This window comes from Budorcas taxicolor, chromosome 17 (assembly GCF_023091745.1).
Source record: "Budorcas taxicolor isolate Tak-1 chromosome 17, Takin1.1, whole genome shotgun sequence".
Taxonomy (NCBI): Eukaryota; Metazoa; Chordata; class Mammalia; order Artiodactyla; family Bovidae; genus Budorcas; species Budorcas taxicolor.
The window spans coordinates 72012782-72026706 of NC_068926.1; the positions used below are offsets into that span (position 1 = coordinate 72012782).

At 54.3% G+C, this 13925-nt stretch overlaps 1 protein-coding gene across 1 annotated transcript in view; it reads left to right on the top strand.

The window, feature by feature from the left end:
* MAPK1 (mitogen-activated protein kinase 1) overlaps positions 1–13925 on the top strand; it is a 54061-nt gene that overhangs the window by 24022 nt on the left and 16114 nt on the right. Inside the window, exons 2-3 of the mRNA XM_052654508.1 lie at positions 8791–8973; positions 10449–10638. Coding sequence (XP_052510468.1) covers positions 8791–8973; positions 10449–10638 — 373 coding nt within the window. The remainder of the gene's footprint in view (positions 1–8790; positions 8974–10448; positions 10639–13925) is intronic.

The following is a 13925-nucleotide window of genomic DNA, read 5'->3' on the forward strand; positions in this document are numbered from 1 at the left end:
TACATTCGGCATGCACCGTTGCATGCGGCGGCGCTGGCCGTCTTCCCTGTGCTGTGTGTCGCGCCCGGGGCTGGTTCACGTCAGCCTCTACGTGTGCACCTCGTGGCCGCCGTCCCCTGGTTCCTCCTCCCCCCCCCCCCCGCCCCCCCCCCCGCTGCCCTCCGCCAGCCACCGGCCTGTTCTCTGTATCTGTGAGCCTGGGTGGTTTCGTTTCTGTGTTTCAGAGTCCACGTATAAGTGGCGTCTCGTGCTGTCTGTCTTTCTCTGTCTGGCCTGCCTCGCTTAGCAGAGCCCCTTGCGGCCCATCTGCTCTGTGCCAGAGAACATGGCTTCTTTTTCCCTCGTGGCCGACGGGGGCTCCCTCGTGAGCTGCAGACGGCCTCTCCCTTGCCCACCCCCCCACAGTGGACACTTGGGTTGTGTCTGTATCTCGGCGATTGTCACAGGCATCTGATTTCATGTCTCTTGAGTAAATGACGAGGAATGGAACTTCTGGGTTGTGTGCTAAACGTGCGTTTGACTTTTTCAGCAGCCACTGAGCCTTAGCGTGGCAGTTGTGCCGTTTTGTAGCTCCACCTGCAGGCTGCGAGAGTCCCGGCTTTCCCACATCACCATCAGCACTGGGTATGGCCGCTGTTCCATTTCAGCCATTCTAGCGGGCGTGCTGTGGGGCTTTGATCTGCATTTCCCGTATGACTTACCCGTCATTTTTCCGCGCGTGTGTTGTCACGCCGAGCGTCTGTTCTTACCTTCTGCCCGTTTGGAATAGTGCAGCTCTTGGTGTGGTATGGTCCAGCCCCCTGTGGCGTTCTTTGGGGTCTGCTGACTCACCGGTCTACCCCATCCCTTCTCAGCACCACACTTGCCTTCTCAGCTTCCCCTGGCTGCTTCCAGCCTGTCCTCGGGCGTCTGTTTTAAAGGCCACTACCTCAAGGTGGAAGAGTGTTGGCTGAGCCCCTTTTGCCCTGTAGTAAACATGACCTTGAGAGGAGGAGGCTCTGGAGCGTGGAGAGCTGGCAAGCCAGCCCTGTGGGCAGCTCCTCACGTCTACAGCCCCAGAGTGTGTGTGAGAAGGCAGTATCCACGTTGAAAGTGGAACTGGTGTGGGCACTTCCAGCCCTGGAGAGCAGTGACTGTGCTGAGCGCTCTGCCCTCGGGGCCCCAGACAGACCCAGATGTACCTGGAAAAAAGCAGGAAAGTTCAAGATCAATGTCATGGGATGCGATCAAAGGAACACTGGCAGTGAGAGGAGCTCCACCCCAGGAGCCGTTGCTGCTGCGTCGCCTCAGTCGTGTCCGACCCTGTGCGACCCCACAGGCGGCAGCCCACCAGGCTCCCCGTCCCTGGGATTCTCCAGGCAAGAACACTGGAGTGGGTTGCCATTTCCTTCTCCAGTGCGTGAAAGTGAAGTCGCTCAGTCATGTCCGACTCTTTGCGACCCCGTGGACTGCAGCCTTCCAGGCTCCTCCGTCCATGGGATTTTCTAGGCAAGAGTACTGGAGTGGGGTGCCATTGCCTTCTTCGCCACCACAAGAGAGAAACACTGAAATTTTGAAATAATGCTTTTTTGAAGAATGAGGGTGCAGTTTTCTTGGAGCAATTTGAAGCAGGCCGTTTTTTCCCTTTACATACTTTTTCCCCAAGCAAGACTGCTGCTGTCAGGCCTAGCTGGCAAACACAGATTTGGAATGACTCAGAATCTGGAATATACCAGATTATCCTTATATGTCCAAGTGGGAATCCAGAAATAATTCTATAATCTCAGCTTGATACCAGAAGTATCTTATGCAGCATCTCTCAGCTAGTACGTGGGCATCAGAATAAGGTTTCCCTCTGTTTAAGGACAGTCTCAGCTAAGTGGAGCCTATTGCTGAGTTGAAACCAGTGTAGCAAGAGCATCTGTATGCGTCTCTCCTTGGCATTTAGCGCATTTCTAGAAATACTCACTTTCCCTCGGATTCTGTACCTATGAAGTTGTTAGATTCCAGTTAAGTATATGCTCAGCCCCTTGGCCTTGTCCCACAGCTCCCTGAAGGTCTGCCCCTGTACCCAGACCTTTCCCCGTCGCGTGGCGTTCTGGCTGGTGTCCACTCCGTCCTCCAGGCCACCAGCTTTCCTTCAGAGTGTGCTCTGCCGCTGGTTCCAGGCACTGTACTCTTTGCATCTCTAGAAGTTCACCTCGAGTATTTCTGGCATCTTGCACGTTTCTCCTTGAGGTCATGTCCTACCTTCATGAGTGTGTGGAGTGTGTCTACGATAGCCGCTAACATTATTGTCTACTGGTTCTATCATCTCTGTTTTCTGGGTCTCTTTTCTTTTCTTTTCTCTTCATTGTGGTATTTCCTTGCCTTTTTGTTGTTGTTTTCATTGATTTGTAATATTTCAGGTGGACAGTGAAGTCATTCAGTAGATTCAAAATATGTATTTTCAATTTCTTTTCTATTATAGGTTATTACAAGATACTGAATACATTTCCTGGTTTCTTTTTCGGTTTGTTTGGGTTTGGGGGGAGTTTTAGGTTGTACTGGGTCTTTGTTGAAGTGGATGGACTCAGTTGCCCCACGGCATGTGGGATTTTAGTTCCTGGTTTGAACACATGTGCCCTGCCTTGGAAGGTGGATCCTAGCCCGGGACACCCAGGGAAGCCCCACGTTTTGGTCCTTTGTAGTGTTGGCTGGATGCACGGCATTGTGGGTTTTATACTGAGTGCTAGATTTTTTTTCTTTTTTTTTTAAATTCCTTTGAATATTTGGGAGTTTTTTCCCTGGGATGCAGTTAAGTTCCTGGAAAGTTTGTTCCTTTCAGAGCTCTCTTTTCAGTGTTTTTAACGGCAGGTCCAGAATAGCCCTCAGTCAAAGGCTAATCTAGCCCCTGGACTGAGTCACCACCCTTCTGAGGACTGGGCTTGTTGCGCGGCGGTAGGACGGGAGCCGTTCCCACTCTCGTTCCGTGTGGCTTAGCCCATCTGCCCCTTCTGGTGGCTCCTTCCCTGGCCTTGGAATTGGAGTGCGCATGAGCTCGGATCGGTCCTGAGCTGGACGGTCGGGGGAAGCCTCCTCAGCCTTCTGACATCCTCCTCCCCTGTGCTCTGGTTCACGAATTCTGGCCAGCGCGGGCGCTCCAGGTCTCGAGTCCCGTTTCCTCTTGAGGAGACGGCCCTTCTCTGTGCTGCAGCCTGGACGCGCCGGGCTGTAAAGTGGGGCCGTCGCAGCGCTCGCCTCGCTGCCCTGTGCCTCCTGCTGCTGGGTGTCTGCAGACCGTTGTTCCATGAGCCCTGTCTCTTCTCCATTTCAGTTAAGAGAGCAGATCAGCCTCTGTTCTTTGATCGGGGCTAGAAGCAAGCCCTGTGACGGTGTCTGGAATGTTGGGACGCATCTGAATGAACTCGGCTTTCCTGTCAGGCTGCCTCATCTGACGTTACCCTCACCGCAGCGATTGTTCTTCTCCTCCCCGTAGAATAGAGGCAGTAAGACAAGAGACAGTTCAAGTCACGTCTTAAGTCACTCACAGGCCACCATCCGAGCTTGTTCTGCAATTCGGCTCCTCTAGATAAATATTTTTAAGCTGCAGTCTGTGGTTTTATTTTGAATCTCACTTATAGTTAGTACAGTCTTCATACTTAGTTTAGTGGCTGCTCAGGGACCTAGTAACATTCCACAATGTATTAAAGCTTATGTTTGGCAGTACGGTTTGTTCTTTTAGGCAGTTTTGCAGTGAATGTCTTCAGATATCATGCCTGTTCTTAAGGATGCGCAAAGGGAGGAAGGCAGGAGGGATGATGTTCTGTTGTTTCAACCTGCATGAATAATTAGGCTACTTGGGGTATTTAGTAAATGTGTGTCCAGTGACTGAAGTTAGAATATAGCTTACAGTTCAATTAGGTAAAATTTTCAGTTACCTTTTTAGGAATATTTTTGTTCGATTGGGCATTTATTTTTATGAGAGGTTAAAGTAGCTAACTGTGAAATGATTGTTTCCTTCTACTTATTAAATTAAGCCCATATTTTCTATATGCTAATTGTTTCATCAATTTTGGAAGTATTATTAAGTGGAAGACCTTTTGCAGACAAACTTTTATGTGGGGATAATTTTAGCTTTACAGAAAAGTTGCAGATAGTGCTGGGGGCTCCCGAAAGCCCCTGCTCAGTTTCCGCTCATATCAGCGTCGTATGTGACTGTAATGTGCTTATCAAAGCCAACGCTGGTATAGTGGAATTCCGGGTTTTATTTGGAATTTGCTTTTCCACTGATATCCTTGTTCTGTTCCAAGATGCAATCCAGGATACGACATGGATTTGGTTGTATGTCTGCCTCCTGTCTCTGTGACTTTTTTTTTTTTTTTAACGACTTGGGAGAACTTGTCGAGTCATTTTGTGGACTAGCCCTCACGTTGGGTTTGCGGACGTTTTTCTCACTGTTAGACTGGGGTGACAGGCTTGGGAAAGAGCACCACAGAGATGAGCCGCCTTTCTCATCCTACCGGAGGCATCCACGGGGTGTCACTGGTGGAGTCACTGACCCCTCGGTGGGGGTGGGACCTGCCAGGCTGCTCCACTGCAGAATGACGGTCCCTCCCGTGCCACCATCTGTGCTTTGGAGCAAGTGACTAGGTGCAGCCTGCCCGCCCGCAGGTGCAGGGGCGGGGACAGGGTATGGACATACACTCCAAGCTCTTGTGTTGCGGAGCTTCGTCTCTGCTCCTCCACTGTTGGTTTCTCCCCGAGAATTTGGTTCTAGCTCCTCGGAAGACGGCATAAGCAATTTAGGATGTGTGCTTCTGCCCTTGAGGAGTTGAGTCTGCTTAAATGGAGAGCATTTGAACCAGAACCAAGCTAGGGCTTCCCAGGGACTCGGAGTACAGGCCCACCTGAGTGGGGGAGCCCCCGGTTAGATCCCTGGGTCGGGAAGATCCGCTGGAGGAGGGGGTGGCCACCCCGGTTCTCCCTGGAGAATCCCGTGGACAGAGGGGCCTGGCAGGCCGCAGCCATGGGGTCACAGAGTCAGGTGCGGCTGACGCTTCACCAAGCTAGGTGACATGGGGTTGGTGGCATAGGCCCTGCTTTCTGCAGAGCGGTGGCCTCATCACGGTTCAGGTTGGCGGAGAGGGCTACTGCCCGCTGCCCTGCCCGCGCATCTGTCCTTTCAGCAGTCTGCCTCCTGAGGGAGCTTCACAGCAGACATCAGTGTTGCCTCCCTTAAAATCCCTGTGACTTCCTGTGGTGGAAGTCGCACACGCGCCCCGCTCTGTAGCCCCAGGTTCCTGCAGGGAGGGCCCTGCAGCTTTGCCTGAATGCACGCTGCCTCCTCAGCGCTGCCCAGTTTGGGGAGCCTCCTCTCCACCTCGCCGGGTCCCCCAGCCTCTGGCCCTCCACTGCTCCCCGACCGCCCGAGCCTTCTGGTGGTTGCCTTGACTTGCCGGCCACTCCGCTCCTCCTCGCCTTCTGAAAGATGGTCACCTGCGTGTTTGCATGCTGTCCCCACTCCCACCCACCAGCCGCCACCCAGGGCCCACCCGTCCCCCGATCGCAGAGTCGGCAGATGGCTTCCAGTTCTCATCTTCCTCACGCACTTCTGCTTGGGACTCCGGGCTTCCAACATGGCGCTCTCTCCTGGTGCTCACAGGTGCTCCCTCACGCTCTGGCCAGTTCCTGGTGCTCTGTCTGCTCTTGAGCTTTGTCCTCAGACCTCGCTTCTCTCCAGCAGTGCTCCCCTCTGTGGCTTGTTAAACGCGCCCGTATCTTACTCCCAGCCTCCACCTCCTCACTGCTGCTGGGAGCAGGCCCTCTCTTTCCTCCGTCCGAATCCCCTGCAGGCCTCCTCAGACCTTATGTCAGAAAGTACGAGACTAGTGTCTCCCCCCCCCATCCTCTTGTTTTCTTTCCAAGGCCTGGGTCAAGAAAACAGAGCATGGCAGCCCACTCCAGTATTCTTGCCTGGAGGAACCTGGCGGGCTCTGGTCCACAGGGTCGCAGAGTTGGACACAACTTAAGCGCCTTGGCACGCATGAAACATGAAACACACTGTCCCTTCTTCCTGAGACAGGTAGGCCTTCATGAAGACCTAGACCAGATTCAAATTGCCGACTCTCGGGCTTTTCCGAGTTGGGCATCAGCAGCCCCTGAGAACGGGCCCGTGGAGCCCTCTTCTCTCCCGGCTAGAGCTCTGCGCCCAGCCCCTGCTGTGAGCTGCTGCTGCCGCTGCCCACCCTTGTGGCAAACACCCCAGAGGGCGTCCGCTCGCTGCTTCAGGGGCCCCGGGGGTTCTGGGGGCTCCTGGCGGCGTGTTCCCCGCACTTTGTGCGCACCGCCAGCTGAGGGGCCGGGTGGGGGAGGGCCGGCCTCCCCACGGGCAGCCTGCGTGCTTCCCCTGCATGTAGTGTCCCTCGGCTTCTCTGGGCCTTGCCCCCTTGGAACGCCTGCTCACCCTTCAGCGCATGGTCCACAGGCCTCGTCTTTGGCCTCCCTTTGGCGCCCTCAGGTTGGGTGTCATCTACGCGGCGGCTTCTCGGGCTTGAGACTTGATGAAGGCGTGCGTGCCGTCTGTCCCTGCCTCTTCCCTCCCGGATCTGCCACCGTCTCAAGAGGAGGACCACTGTTTGGCTCTGCCCCGGTGCTGACTTGGAGCCTCAGAAGTGGGAAGTGCTTGGCGAGTGTGGCTGGGCCCCACCGCGCTCTGGGGCGCCTCCTGTTGCGGTTGTGGCCCCGTCACAACCGGAGATGAGGTTGCTGCAGCATGCCTTGCTCGTCCTTGACTCACGCTGGTTCCCGTTTCTCCCGTCTGGTGAACAGTCTCCTCTCGAGTCCTGTGGGCTTCTGCTTCCGCATTCACCGCCAGACACAGCTCTGGAATTGCACCCTGGCCCTGGGGTTGGTCCTGCATTCGGGGACCCCTGGCTTTTTTTTTTAATTAATGTCTTTAAGAAGTCGTTGGTAATCAGTATGTCAGTGTGTACTTTTAAAGTGTACACTTTAAGTTTTGACATACTATACTCCCCTTAAGCTATCAGAACATTTCGATCATGAATATTGAGGACCTCCAAGAGTTACCTGGCTTCCATGTCCGTCGTGTCATCCCTCCTCCTCCAGCAGCCCCGCTCTCTGTCCTCTGGTGAGTTTGCATTTTATGTGAGGGGGGCACTTTTCTTTTGGTCTGGCTTTACTCATCATAAGTATTTTGCGCTTCCTCTGCATTCTGTTACCAGTGGTTTCCTTTTTACTGCTGAGTAGTAGGAAGCTACCGCTTTAGGAATTGAATGTGCTCACCTCTGGCTGTGACCTCTGCCTCCCCACCACTTTGGATCTCAGGAGAGAATTCATCTGGGGCCTGAGGCCACATTCGTGTAAGACGCCTGGGTGCTCACAGGGGCTTGAGCTCCTCAGGGCACAGGAGTGGTTGTGGTCTCTGCATGCCCTGTTAGTGTAACGAATGCTGGAGAAAGGCGTTCTCTGTTATTCGGGGGAGTGTGTGTCTGTTTTAAGTAGCATACCTGGTTCCAATTTTAGGGCTGTTCTCTCAGGTGGGCGTGAGGTTAAAGGTATTTTTGCACCTCTTTCTAAGAAGTACTCTTTATTTCTCAAATATTTTTGTATTGGTGAGGAATTCCAAAATAATTGTGCTTTCTTCTTTAAAGGATACGCCAGCAGTTTTCTAGGATTTCTCCTGTGATTTTTTTCCCACTTAAGAATAATTTTTGAAATATATTTTTAAAAGTTTCACATGGTTCTTCAGTCAAAACAATGTGAAAGGCGTGCAGCAAGGGGCTTGAAGGTGTGGTCATTGCTGCTTCTGCTTGGAATTCTGCTGAGTCATTCAGGACACCTTGGAAAGAACTGGGCCCTGTGTTCAGACTGTGAGAGGTGTTTTTCTTTTTCTTTTTTTTCCTTTTTTGGCCTCTTTGTGTATGTGAGAGTATGTTTTGAACAATACTTTTTAGGTTTTGTTATAAGATGACCCAAACGGTATGGAATCTGTCTGCGACATGGGAGACCTGGGTTTGACCCCTGGGTCAGGAAGATCCCCTGGAGGAGGGCATGGCAACCCACTCCAGTCTTCCTGCCTGGAGAATCCCATGGACAGCGGAGCCTGGTGGGCTACAGTCCATGGGGTCGCAGAGAGTCAGACACGACTGAGCTCAGCACAGCCAAGCGTCTTGATCAAGTTTCTTGGGGGGTGGGGAGAAGACAATAGTGTCGTTTTGCAAGTAAGATGCTGCTGTTGCTCCCAGTCACTGCACCCTCCTGCCCCCCGCCCCCCATTGGAGCACAGCTGTAGTTTGGGGTGTAGAGGAGAGTGACTCGGCGTTTGCTCAGATTAAGCTCCATCACAAGTTACTGCAAGAGCGTGACTGCAGTCCCCGTGCCCTGCAGTGTATCCGTGTCGCCCTCTTGGGTCCATTTTGCTTGGGATGAAGACGTGGTTGAGGGTCACTGGAGCGTTGCTGCTGAGTCGGTGGAGTCTGGTGCGACTGTGGGAAGGCAGCCGTGATGGCTCTCCCCAGGTGCAGTTGCTGTCAGGGACGGTGGGGTCAGGCGTGCCCGTGCTCCTGGGCCGTCACATGGGCGGGCATCCGCACGGTTGGCAGGCCGGGCTCTCTGCTCGTCCTGAGGCCTCGTGTGCACTTGCCCCGGTGAGGGCCTCTCTGTGGACAGCACGCTGTCTTCTGTGTGCGGAGCAGGCCTCTGCCCAGAGTGACGGGCGCTTTACTCCTTTACCACCTCATTCTTTCTGCCAGAGTGTCCTGGGGCCTGTTGTTAATGCTGTCTCCCCTCACCCCCTCTTTCTTTTCTTAGCTCTGCTTATGATAATGTCAACAAAGTCCGAGTCGCCATCAAGAAAATCAGCCCTTTTGAGCACCAGACGTACTGCCAGAGGACGCTGAGAGAGATAAAGATCTTGCTGCGCTTCAGACACGAGAACATCATTGGAATCAACGACATCATTCGGGCGCCGACCATCGAGCAGATGAAAGACGTGTATCCTTCCTAGGCAGCTGCTCCGTCCCCTGCTGGAGTCGCGCCCTGCTGATGGGGAGGGAGGGGAGTGCAGCTCGTGGAAGGGGAAGCTGTGCTCTGCTTGCCAGTCACTCTATCGCGTGCATCGTCGACATTTCTCCACTTCAGTTTTCCAGTGGTCGGTAGTTACTCTCAGCATCTTTGGCAAATCCAATTTTTCTCTGTCCCTTTCAGTAAAGATTTCCTTTCAGTAAGTGCAATTGTGGAGAATTTTGGTGAACACCTTTTCCAGTCATGTTTTTCCCACTTAAGGTATGGTTGGTTATGATGGTGAAAAGGAAAGAGCCGTGGACTGTGGAAGAGGGGGCCCGGCCCGGCACTGCTCAGGTCCAAACTGTCCTGATCTGAGCAGCATTTTACATCTGGGTCCAGTGATCTCATCTTTAAAACTGAGCGGCTAGCCCTTCTGATCTTCAGGGCCAGCTGAGCTCAGGCTGTGTGGGGACTGTGGCTGGCGTTTAGAACTCTGGACGAGGCCCCAGGACTGGAGGCGTGGCTGTGCCGAGGGGCCCGCCCCTGCCACCGGGCGCCCCGCCTCCGGGCGCCCCGCCCCTGCCTCCGGGCGCCCCGCCTCCTGGTGCCCCGCCCCTGCCGCTGCCTGCTGCTCTTGTGACCCTCTCAGTGCAGTGCCCCCCAGCTGCCTGCTGTCCTGCTCTACCTGTTGCCTCAAAAATCACGTCTCATATGGCACGTTTTCCAGTCGCGTTTCCTTTACATCCCAAACTCTGTCCCCGCGGGTGTGAGTCTGTAGAAGGTGTGTAATATGTGCAGAGACATGAGTTTAAAAAAACCGCAAACACTAATGAAAGCACGCAGTGGCGAGGTTAGACGCGGGCAGCTTTTATGGTTTATTTTCCGTGGGAACTGAGGGCGGCGGGTGGTCCGGACAGCCGGAGGGCGCAGCTTCACCTGTCTGACTTATTCAGTCTCAGCCTGAGCTGCAGAGCCAGACAGGTAGGCTGAGGGCTGAATTTAGGAGCGAGTGTGTTCTCAGCCTGTGCTTCCGGAAGTTTCACGGTTGCTTGTTGTGGGGAAGGAGAGGCACCGGACGGCAGGTCAGAGACTAATGCAAAGAGGAGTTGGTGCCAGGCCAGAGGAGAAGGTGCCCGATGCCGCCCGCCCCTCAGCGACGCCAGAGGCTCCTGTTGGTGGTGGGCCGCTCGGAGCAGACTCACGCCCACGTCCTGCCTGAGGCCAGGTCTCCGCTGGGGCATCGGTGCGCGCACCAGGCGGGTGTGTGACCTGCCCTCTCACAGGAGCTGAGGAGGAGGCCACAGCTCCAGGCCCTGCTCCACTGAGGGCGCTGGCCCTCCATCAGCTTCTCCTGCCCCTCCTGGGCCTCGGGGTGAATAGTAGGCTGTCCGTGTTCCTTTTGTTTCCAGTGCTTTGCTGAGTGTAAGCAGCTATTTGGGAGTTACCTTAACGTTTCCAAACAGATACATAGTACAGGACCTCATGGAAACAGATCTCTACAAGCTCTTGAAGACGCAACACCTCAGCAATGACCACATCTGCTACTTTCTTTACCAGATCCTCAGAGGGCTGAAGTATATCCATTCAGCCAACGTGCTGCACCGGGACCTCAAGCCTTCCAACCTGCTGCTCAACACCACCTGCGATCTCAAGGTCAGCCCGTGGTTGCTCTCACTTAGGGTGTAGCAGTTGAAAAAACTCGCTTTCCTGGGGCATGTTTGTATCTATTGTTATTCGCATTAACACCAGAAATACTTGGAAGCATTTTTATGGCAAAAAGAAATGCATGTAAAGAGGCTAGGCTTTTAATACGTGGCAGAAATAAACAAGGAGGGAGGTCCGCAGGTGGCTCAGATACGATGACAGGAACGCAGAGTCCAGTGGAAATGCGCGTGAGCCTGAGAGGACACCTCATGTTCACGGGTCGGAAGACTCCGTGTCTGTAAGATGGCAGTGTTCCCAGTGTGATCCGCAGACTCCATGCAGTCCCTGTCAAAGCCCCAGGTGCCTGTTTTTGCAGAAACAGGCTGATCCTGAAATGCGTGTAGAAATTCAGGAGACCCAGAACGGTGTTAAGAAGGAGCTGCTCTAGAGGCGTCACTCTTCCTGGGTTCCAGACCCTCTGACGAGCTGTGCTTGCCGGGACGGGGTGGCCCTGGCAGGAGAGGCGGGTCGCTCGCGCGCCACAGGTTGAGTGGGTGTTTGTGGCGCCGTCCGTGGTGGCGGAGGCTCTGAAAGGGGCTCTTCCAGGCCCAGAGGAGGAGGCCACCAGCTCTGGCCGGGGCCACGACACGCCAGGAAGGAGGTGGCCTCGTGCCGTCCCTCCCAGCATGCCAGCCCTGCAGTGGGTGAGTGGCCGTGCCGGGCGCAGGGGGCTGCAGACAGAAGGGGCAGCAGACGAAGGAGTGAGGGGCCAGTGCACCAGCTCCGAGGCCTGCCCTGCCTGGAGGATCTTCCGGCACTGCCAGTGGCCTTGTCTTCAGATGGGTAGCTTATCTGCCGTCTCGGGTGTTTACAGCTGTGTAGCAGACAGCCTGTGAGACGTGGCGGGGACAGCTTCCTGCATCAGACACGGCTGGGGTGGGCTCTGTCACCTCTTAACGCCCTTCTCAGTCAACCTCATGCCCTTCCCACCAGGTCACTGTCCGTGGGTCTGGGCACGTGAGCCAGGGTGGCCTGAAGGGTGAGGGTGCTCTCAGGAGCAGCAGACCTGGCCAGTTCTCAGTGGTTTTCTTGGAAATTACAGTGATTGTTCTGACGTCTCCTACAGCTTTCTTTGTTTTCTTTCTCTTTCTTACCACCACAGTCCTGTTACGGCAGATTGCTTTTGTTTGGTTTTGGAGGGCTATTCTTCATATTTTGAGTATGTAATATTTCTGGGAGCAGTTGACTTTTGCTTGAAAATGCCCATCCTTGAGAAGAGGAAGCACAGAAGCATACTGCTCTGCTGTCTTGTCCCTGCTGGTGGGCTTGTCTGTGCCTCAGGCAATTTCGTTCCCTGCTCACCGGGATGTGTGCCCATGCTGATCTGTGTTATCGGCCATCTGCGCCGTCCAGGCTTTGTTTTCGAAGCCCAGTTTAACACAGACTCAGAAACACAGTAGGATGTTTCAGACGCTTAGAACAGGGCAGTCGACCCCTGTTGGAAAATGTCCGTATGGGGTATGCACCATCCCCATGGGCACGTGTACGCAGAGTCTCACTCCGGTTAGCAGTGTGGCGCGCATGTCACCCAGTCACGGGCTTGCCGTGGGAGCGTGTCCCACAGGCAAGGCAGGGACCTGGGGAGTGGGGCGGGCTCTGAGCTCAGCGGACGCCTGTCCCCTCCTCAGACCTTGGGATGGCCCTGATGCCGTCCCACAGCCCCAGGCCTAGAAAGTTTGTAACCGGTGGCCTTACTGATGTCTTGTTATTCAGGGTTTTTTTTGAATTTTCAGGCAGGTAATTAGGTCACTTCTCCCTGTTTCCATTGACTCCGTGTTGGTATTTCTCACTGTTGAGCCCCCAGGGTGTCAGCTCTTTCAAGTGTCTTAGACCTTTAGCTTTTGACTCTGTACAATCAAGGCCAACAGCAGTCAGCTTCCGGTTTTGGCTTCCATAACATGCTTCGTGCTTGGTACCCAGCCTTGAGACCCAGTACACACTGGCCTCTCCCGGCCCTCCCGGGCCCTCTTCCTGCGGGCACCCTGTTTATTTCTCAGGGCCGCAGAAAAGCGAGGGTTGTGGACCCTATCTGGAGACTGTGCTGGCAGCATGTTTTTAGTGAAACTTCCAGGGGTATGTCGTCTCCAGCAGTGTTTGTCCCGGGTATTTGCTTGCTGAGCCTCCATCCAGCAGCCCCAGGGGAGCCCCGGCTGCTGGGGTCGCAGCGTGTATGCTTCTGGGTGGGCCTAGAAAGGAGGGTTCAAAAGATACGAAATGAAATATCTTTGGGGCTTTTGTTCTAGGAGAATCTGAATTTACTCAGCCCAAAGGTCGCCAGGTAGGAGGGGTAGGACATTTGACCACGTCATTCTCTATCTTTCGTACCGTATCCTGGTTGTCTGCCTTCCTCTGTATAGAACTGTAGTCAGTTTTTTCGTAGCCTTGGCAGGTTTTGGGTCAATGCTGTACTAGCTTTCAGTGTTGCAGTGAGCGTCCCATGAGTTCCTGTGGATGGCCGTGAACAGAGTTTCCCTACACGTACCTCTTGATTCGTTGAATTATAGCCAATAATTTTTATCAACTACCAGTGCAGGATACCAATAGAAAAACATGGTCCTCCTTAAGCCAGCTCACTCTTCTGAAAACTGGTAACTCACAGGGAAGGAGGAAACGCTTCCCTTGTCTTCCCAGTAGGGTCTGGACTTCAAGGTAGGCACAAAGCCCCGGTTGATGAATGACGGTAAAAGTAAATGCCAGCTGATAAACGCACAAGGGATAATGAAGTTAGAGAAGTCACCGTTTCGCAGCTCCCAGCAACGTAGCTGGTTGGTGCAGTGCGTTCCTGGGCCCTCTACTCAAGACTCCTGCTCCCTTGGGGGCTCTTGCCGCCTCCCCACGTGGATGCCTGTTTACCTCCCCCCTCCACCCAGGCTGGAGCCTCTCTCAAGCCCCCCAAGATGTCATGGCCTGAAACAGCAGTAGTCATGTTTGAATGCGTAGTTTCTGAGGTCAGAAGTTTGGTCAGGCAGCGGGGGGGTCGGGGGGTGACTGCTCTGGGCTCAGCCTCTGGACCGCAGCTGAGAGACGCCCTGGAGGCTCAGACCATCGCCCACAGGCCTGGTGGTTAGTGCCACGGCATGGCCACACGCCGCCCATGTGACCTGGTATCCCCACGACACGGCCAGAGGCTCCCAGTTCCCCAGGTGGAAGCCACGTTGCTTTTTATGATCTCACCTCGGAAGTCACACGGCATCACTTCCAGTATGTTCTCTTGGTTCAGGCAGTTAGAAAGGCTT